The following is an 8,701-nucleotide window of genomic DNA, read 5'->3' on the forward strand; positions in this document are numbered from 1 at the left end:
CAAGGCCAGCCTTGGCAACTTAGGCCCTATGCAACCTAGTGAGACCCTGTTTCCAAATAAAAATAAAATTGGGCTGGGGGGTGTAGCTTGGAGGTAGAATGTCCCTGGGTTCAATGCCTAGTACTACCAAAAAATAAAAAATAAAAAGAGACATAAACCTGCTTGTCGCAGAGCAAAAGAGACAAGCAACTGGGAACTTTTAATGTTACAGCAGGCATCACAGCTCATTAAACCCTCTGTGTTTCCAAGAAAACAGGTGTGGCTTCTTTCTTTCTGACACTCTTCTTCAAGCAGTGCTATCTCGTAGACCTTTTCGTGTTGGTAGAAAGGAACTGTCTGTGTCGTGCAAGACAGTAGTCACGGACAAGGGACTGCCAAGGGCTGGCCTGTCCCCACGCTGGATCTTGGTGGGGTTTTTGTTTGTTTGTTTTATTTTGGTTTTTGGTACTGAGGATTAAACCCAGGGGCATAGTACTATCTCTGAACTATTTTTAATTAATTAATTAATTGGTATGGGGGATTGAACGCAGGGGCGTATAAACTCCAAGCTACAATCTCAGCCCCTTTTTTTTTTCTAATGTTTTTGTTTTGGAACAAGGTCTCATTAGATTGTTGAGAGTCTTGCTCTGTTACTGAGGCTGTCCTCGAACCTGCCATCCTCCTGTTTTAGCTTCCCAAGTACTGGGATTACAGGTGTGCCCCACCTTGCCTGGCTTATGTTTTATTTTGAAACAGAGTCTCACTAAATTACTGCATACTGGCCATGAATCTATGATCCTCCTGTCTCCTGTCTCCCAAGTACCAGGATTACAGGCATGTGCCCTCCTACCCAGGTAACTTTTATTCCACTTCCTTGTCTCTGGAAGACTCAGAATACTAGTAAGATATTAATGAAAGCCAGGTGTGCAGTCACAAGCCCATAATCCAAGGAGCCAGGAAGTTGAGACGGGAGGATTACAGGTTCAAGGCCAGGGTGTGGTAATTTAGCAGACCCTGTTTCAAATTAAATATAAGCTGGGCATGGTGGCGCACACTTGTAATACCAGCATTTGGGAGGCTGAGACAGGAGGATCGCGGTTCGCAGACAGCCTCAGCTACTTAGTGAGGCTCTTTGCAACTCAGTGAGACCCTGTTTCCAAATAAAGAATAAAAAATAGGGCTGGGGATGTAGCTCGGAGGTAGAATGCCCCTGGGTTCTACTCCCAGTACTGCAAAAAAGAAAATAAAATAGGGCTGGAGGTATAGCTCAGAGATAGAATGCCCCAAGATTCAATTCCCAGTAACATATAAAAGTGCACGTGCACACACACACATACACACACACATACACACACACACACACACACACACACACACACACACACACCAAAAAAGAAAACTAGAGAATTACAGGCTGCTCAAAACATATAGAAAGGTGCTTTGAAAGCTGGGCAACGTGGTACATGTCTGTAATCCTAACTCCTTGGAAGGCTGAAACAGGAAGGATCACAGGTTTGAGGCCAGCCTCAGAAACTTAGTGAGACAATATTTCAAAATGAAAAATGAAATCAGGCTGGGGTGTAGCCCACAGGTAGAATGCCCCTGGGCTCAATTCCCAGTCTGTCACACACACACACACACACACACACACACACACACACACACACACACACTCCTAAGATCCAGTGTGGACTAAGCTAGACCCAATCCTCCACACCCCAAAATAAAATAAATCATAAATAAGTTCCAGTGCTTGGAGGCTGAGACAGGAGGGTCACAGGTTGGAGGACAGCCTCAGTTTCTTAATGAGATCCTCCGAATTTTAGTGAGACCCTGTTTCAAAATAAAAAAAAAATAGGGCTGGGGCGGAGCTTGGGGGTAGACTGCCACTGGGTTCAACCTCTGATGCCAAAAGGAGGAGGAGGAGGGAGGAGGGGAGGAGGGAGAAGGAGACATGGAAGAACAGGCATTTTTGAAAACAAAGTTCACTTTATTCGCCATTTTACACAGTAAAACAGTGTGACAAGCAGACGCATCTAAATCCTCTTGCTGATCCTCTTGAAGACAATGTCACCCAATGTCATTGTCTAAAAGCCGGAAAAGAAAACATGGAATGTTCACCTGATGTTGAATCATAAAGAAATAACTACAAGACCCTCGGCTATTTAGCAAGAGACCCTATTTCAAAATAACAACAACAACAAAAAATTTCTAATGTGCTAAAGGTATAGCTCAGTGGTAAAATGCCCCTGGGTTCCATCCCCAGTACCACAAATCAAACAAACAGAAGCCAGATGTGGTGGTACACGCCTGTGATATCAGTACTTGGGAGCTGAGACAGGAAGGAGGATTGCAGGCTTGAGGTCAGCCTCAGCAATTTAGAGAGATACTCGACAACCTAGCAGGATCCTGTTTCAAAACAAAAACTTAGAAAGGGCTGGGAGAGTAGCTCACAGGTAAAAGGCCCTTAGGTTCAATCCCCAGGACCCCCCACCCCAATAAATAAAATAAAAAAGGGCTGGGGCCTGGTGTGCATGCTTGTAATCCCAGTACTTGGGAAGCTGAGACAGGAGGATTGCGGGTTAGCGGCCAGCCTCAGCTACGTAGGGAGGCGCTCCACAACTCAGTGAGACCCTCTTTTAAAATAAAGAATAAAAAATATGGTGGTGGTGGGAGTGTAGCTCGGAGGTAGAAGACCTCTGAGTTCCTTCTCCAGTACCTCCTACCCCAATAAATAAAATAAAAGGGGCCTGGGAATATAGCTCAGTGGTAGAATGTCTCAGGTTCAATCCCCAGTACCACAGCAAATAAGTAAATAAAGAAAAAAGTAGCCGGCGTGGTGGCGCACGCTTATAATCCCAGCATTTGGGAGGCTGAGACAGGAGGATCGCGGTTCACAGACAGCCTCAGCTATTTAGAGAAGCCTTTTGCAACTTAGTGAGACCCTGTTTCAAAATAAATAATAATGCCGGGCGTGGTGGCGCGTGCTTGTCATCCCCGAGCTTGGGAGGCAGAGACAGGAGGATCGCGCAGGTTCGAAGCCAGCGGCGCGCGCTGGCTTAGGAGACCCTGTTTCCAAATAAAAATCTATGGGCTGGGGGTGTAGCTTGGAGATAGAATACCCCTGGTTCCATCCCCAGTACTGCAAAAAAAAAAAAAAAGGAAAAAGGAAAAAAAAGGACTGGGTCTATAGCTTGGAGGTAGAATGCCCTTGGATTCCATCCCTAGCATCGCAAAATAACATTAAATAATTAAATAAATAAATAAGGAAGGGTATAACTCAGAGGTAGAAGCCCTCAGGGTTCAATCCTCAAGATCAAAAACAAAAAACCAAAAACAAAACCCATACACAAAGCACACAGGAAATGCTCTTTCTGGGAAGACTGGAGGTCTCAAGTATCCACTCCTGGTACTCAGCGGGTCCTTACTATCTCACAGGCCATATAGGCACAGGGAGGGTGGAGTGCTCAGAGGCCAGGGTTCCCTGGGAGCGGCTCCCGTCCCCTCCCGGCCCCTCTGCAGGCCAAGCCGCTGACTCACGTTGATGATGGTATCGCCCTTGAGCTCGGTCACCGACTTGACGTTTTTGATGGTCGACACCAATTTATTGTTACCTTCCATGTTGACCACCGTCTGTAGAGGCAACAGAGACGGCCATTGGAAGGCGTGGCTCGCCACAGCCCCACACCCTCACCCCCTGCTTGGGCAGAAGTGGGGCTAATTTAAGAAACAAAGAAGCCGGGCGTGGTGGCACAGGCTTGTAATCCTAGCCCTGAAACCGGAGGATCGTGGTTTGAGGACAGCCTCAGCTACTTAGTGAGGCCCTCTGCAACTCAGTGAGACCCTGTTTCAAAATAAAGAATCAAAAATAGGGGGCTGGGGCTGTCTCTCAGAGGTAAAATGCCCCTGGGTTCCATCCCCAACCAGTACCACAAGAAGAAAGAAAGAAAGAAAGAAAGAAAGAAAGAAAGAAAGAAAGAAAGGAAGGAAGGAAGGAAGGAAGGAAGGAAGGAAGGAAGGAAAGAAACGAAACTCAGGACACCCTTTGTCAGTCTCACATTCGGGGATGCAAGCTGAAAATGGTCAGCCAGGTGATACTCAAAGAAGTTCTGGGGTGAAGTCAAGTCAAACCCCAGCTCCCCAGGTGAAGGGGCAGTAGGGCAACGTCAGCCTGGGGCCTGGGAGGGCCGACTCTCCCAGCAAAGGCCGAGTACCGTGGCCAGGGGCCCAGTGAGCTCAAGGTGCCGCCGAATTCCCCCCTGGGGCGGCGAGGCCCCGCAGCACCCCAGCGCCCCGGTGTGTTCCCCAGCAGTCTGCTCTGGGCTGTGACCCCGGACCCTGTCGCGGTTTCACTGACCAGGGTTGCTGGGTCCTCCTCGGAGAACTCTTGACAGCCAGGAGGTCCGGGCTGGGGAGAATCTGAGACTTGGAGCCCTACTGTGCGCCAGGTTCCCGGTGTCCTCCATAACCGGGTCTGGGGCCAGAGCGCCCCGAGTTTGTCCCCAGGAAGATGAGATCCACGTCCCTACGAGCTGTCCGCAGCTCTCCCTGCGATATGGGGTGTCTGCGATGGGGCCGGGGAGGCGGGGCGCTGGGGGCCACCCACCTTGACCTTCTCCCCCGTCATGGTCTCGAACTCGCACTCCTCTCCCAGCGTGAACTCATTCTGGAGCACTTTGGAGCCCGTGGTGATGGTGAGCTTGAAGTGATTCCCGTTCTGCACGATCTCCGACGTGCTCTTGAGGTCTTTCCCCTTCTGAATGAGCTCGTCGGACAGGCCTGTGGGGAGGCAGGGAGGCTGAGGGAGGAGCGGGAGACAAGGGACTGTGCTTCGCGGGCAGAGGCGCCCGTCTCCCCCAGGCCACCACGCCGGGGAGCAGCCGGGCCCAGCGCCGCCAGGCTTGTCTCGCCAGCGCATTTGTACACAGGGCCCCCTTGCCTGGCGCTGTGGCACACACCTGGAATCCCGGTACCAGGGAGGCTGAGACAGGAGGGTCGCAGGCTTGAAGGCAAACTCAGCAATTTAGTGAGACCAGTTTCAAAATGAAAATATGAAAAGGGCTGGGAGCTGGGCGTGGTGGTGCACGCTTGTAATCCCAGCATTTTGGAGGCTGAAATAGGAGGATGGCGGTTCACGGCCAGCCTCAGCTACTTAGTGGGGCCCTTTGCAACTCAGTGAGATCCTGTTTCAAAATAAAGAATAAAAAAAAAAATGGGGCTGGGGGTATAGTTTAGAGGTAGAATGCCCCTGGGTTCTATCTCCAGTACCACAAAAGAGAGAGAGAGAGAGAGAGAGAGAGAGAGAGAGAGGGAGGGAGGGAGGGAGGGAGGGAGGAAGGAAGGAAGAAAGAAAGAAAGAAAGAAAGAAAGAAAGAAAGAAAGAAAGGGGCTAGGCGTGTTGCTCAGAGGTAGAATGCCCTGGGTCCAATCTTTCAAGTCCAGAAACCGACCCTCCTCTGGCTAGAAAGACCCGTGCGCAGCGGGCTCCCCGCTCCTGTACTTACTGACTTTGTTCTTGGAGTATAAGCACTTTCTCCTCCACCCCCAGCTGGACCAGAGCATCTATATTTGTTAATTTTGGGGGACTGGGGATTGAACCCATGGGCATCCTACTTCCAGGTAACACCCTCAAACTCTTTTTCATTTTATATGTTTATTTTATTTTATTTTTTATTTTTTGGTGGTACTGGGTGTGGAACCCAGGGGCTTTCTACCTCTGGGCTACACTCCCAGACCTATATTATATTTTATTTGGAAACAGGGTCTCATTAGGTTGCTAAGGGTCTTGCTAAGTTGCTAAGGCTGGCCTCTAACCTGCAATTCTTCTGTCTCAGCCTCCCAAGTACTGGGGTTCAGGCGTGCACCACCATGCCTGGTTCATTCCGTGTCCCTCCTGAAGAGATGGGGACCGTGATACCAGGCACCCGGCAGAGCGCTGCCTGGCGGGCTGTGTTTTTATAAAATGGTGGTTTGGGGGCTCTGCAGTTGAGCCTGCTGCAGGACATCTGAGCTCCGGGCATCCCCAAAGGCGCGCCCTCCCAAGCCCGGGCAGCTTCTCCTACCTCTGCTCACAGGGCCCCTTCTTCCCGGATCGTACCCGGTCCCCAGTCCCCTGGAGGGCACCTGCCCAACTCCCGAGGCTCAGCCCAGAACTCCTGGCCACCACCGAGCCCTTCCTCCAACCCCCTGGCACCCGGAGCCACAGGGCTTAACGTGGGGCCTCCGGAGAGCAGCGCTGGCCTGCTCCTTATCCAACCCAGCCCCTTCCCACCGCGTGACCCTGGACCGGATGATGACTCAACCTCTCTCGGCCTCACTGTCAACGGGTGTCACAGGAGAGGATTCAACCTGCGCTCAGAGCCAGCGCGCACCCTCTGGGGTGCTTTGACCTTCATGTTTTCTGTTCTCTCTAAACTGTGACCTTGGAAAGTACTTCTGGTGATCTGTGCCCCGGAGCCCGTCCCGCACAGTGGTTGACATTGAATATATGTTACTTTTTTTTTCCTTTTACAGTACTGGGGATGGAACCCAGGGGCATTTGACCTCTGAGTTACACTCTATTTTTTACTCTTTTCTTTGGGGGGGGTGTCTGGGGATGGAACCCAGAGGCATTTTACTTCCGGGCTACACCCCCTGCCCAATTTTTTTTTTTTTTTTTTTTTTTGGTACTGGGGTTCCTGGAAACCCTTCTACCTCCGGGCTACACTCCCAGACCTATTATATATATATATATATATATATATATATATATATATATATATATATTATTTTTTAAAATTTGGAAACAGGGTCTCTTAAGCCAGTGAGGCTGGCTTCGAACCTGCATGATCCTCCTGACTCCGCCTCCCAAGTGCGGGATTACAAGCGTGCGCCACCACGCCCAGCTCTAATTTTTTATTCTTTATTTTGAAACAGAGTCTCACTGAGCTACGAAGGGCTTCACTAAGTAGCTGAGGCTGTCTACAAACCGTGATCCTCCGGTCTCAGCTGGCTTCGAACCCGGGCAATCCTCCTGTCTCAGCTTCCCAAGCGCGAGGATTATAAGCGTGCGCCACCACGCTCGGCAACTCTCTATTTTAAAACAGGGTCTCTCTGATTTGCAGAAGGCTTCACTAAGTAGCTGAGGCTGTCTGCGAACCACAATCTTCCGGTCTTAGCCTCCCGAATGCTGGGATTCCAAGCGTGCGCCACCACACCCAGCTTACCCTCAGCCCTTTTTAATTTTCTTTTTTTTTTAATTTTGAAACAGAGCCTCACTAAGTTGCTGAAGCTACCTTGGAACCCACGACCCTCCTGCTTCAGCCTCCCAGGTACTGGAGTCCAGGCGGGCACCACGATGCCGGCAAGGATGGTGGGTGAGGAAGGCTCCAGGCCCGGGCTGCGGGCCGCTGGGGTGGCCTTCAGAGGGAAGAGCGGTGTAAGGGACCTGCAAGGTGGACAGCTTCCCCCTGGCCTCCCTGGCCGGGCCGGGCCGCCTGCACTCACCGATGGCCTTCATGAAGGCCTCGAAGTTTTCCTGGCTCTGCAGTTGGTACTTGCCGGAGAAGCTCATGGCGGCGCTGTGGCTGTGCCGGGCTCTGCTGGTGGGGCCGCCGCGGCCCGGCTTTTATAGGGGGCTTCGGCCCTTCCGATGTGGGTCAAAGGTCAGGAGCCGTCGATTTCCTTATGGCCAGGTTCAAACATTAACTCCTGAGAGCAATGGTCACCAATAAACCCAGGACAGGCATGGCAGGGCTTTTCTCGAGCTCAGCAAACACTGATGGGTGCCAAGCAAGTGTGCCCAGCAAGTGTGCCCAGCAAGCGCAAAGCCCCAGGCGCGCGGCCTTCGAGGCCAGCCCGGCCTCGCCACTGAGCATGGTGCGTGGACTCTGCAGGCTCTTACACTACACACATGTGCGTACAGGCGTGCATGTCCATGACACGTATTTATATTGTGTGTTTAGAATACTTACATGTGCGGGCACATATGTGCATGTGCGTGAGCACACATGCATCCACACGTGGATGGATTGCAGGGCCGTGTATATATGTTTGTGCATGTACATGTGTCTGAACATATATATGTGCACGTGTATATGTAACACACACAGATAAACATCACTGAACCCAAACCTTATCTTTTATTTATTTATTTATTTTTGGTACTGGGAATAGAACCCAGGGGCATTCTACCTCTAAGCTATACCCTCAGCCTTTTTTTTTTATTCTTTATTTTGAAACAGGGTCCCATTGAGTTGCAAAGGGCCTCACTAAGTAGCTGAGGCTGTCCTCGAACTGCAATCTTCCTGGCTCAGCCTCTGGAATGCTGGGATTACAAGTGTGCGCCACCACGCCTGGCTTCCCAGACCTTTAAAAAAAAATTTTTTTTTTTTTAAATTTGTGGTACTGGGGATGGAACTCAGGGGCTTTCTACCGCCAAGCTACACCCCCAGTCCTATTTTTATTCTTTATTTTGAAACAGGGTCTTACTAAGTTGCAGAGGGCCTAAGTAGTTGAGGCCGGCTATGAACTGCCATCCTCCCATCTCAGCCTCCCACGTCCTGAGATTACAGGTGTGCACCAGTACCCCTGGCTACACAGATGTAACTTTGTCAGGACTGTCGTCGGTCCCTGGCGCTATTTTGTACCTGGGAATTCTTCCTGGATGATGACCGGCAACTGCAGTCTGGGCCAGTCTCCTTTCCAGAGTGCCAAGCCAGTGCGATGTGCCGCCGGGCACCTG

At 50.7% G+C, this 8,701-nt stretch overlaps 1 protein-coding gene across 1 annotated transcript; it reads right to left on the bottom strand.

The window, feature by feature from the left end:
• Window positions 1–2,015: 2,015 nt before the first annotated feature.
• FABP1 (fatty acid binding protein 1) lies at window positions 2,016–7,531 on the bottom strand (the record flags this gene model as incomplete). Its single annotated transcript, XM_080711815.1, has 4 exons — window positions 2,016–2,066; window positions 3,520–3,612; window positions 4,586–4,758; window positions 7,465–7,531. 4 exons carry the CDS (start codon window positions 7,529–7,531, stop codon window positions 2,016–2,018), a joined length of 384 nt encoding a protein of 127 aa, XP_080567941.1.
• Window positions 7,532–8,701: the final 1,170 nt, after the last annotated feature.

This window comes from Muscardinus avellanarius (assembly GCF_963383645.1).
Source record: "Muscardinus avellanarius genome assembly, chromosome: 15".
NCBI lineage: Eukaryota > Metazoa > Chordata > Mammalia > Rodentia > Gliridae > Muscardinus > Muscardinus avellanarius.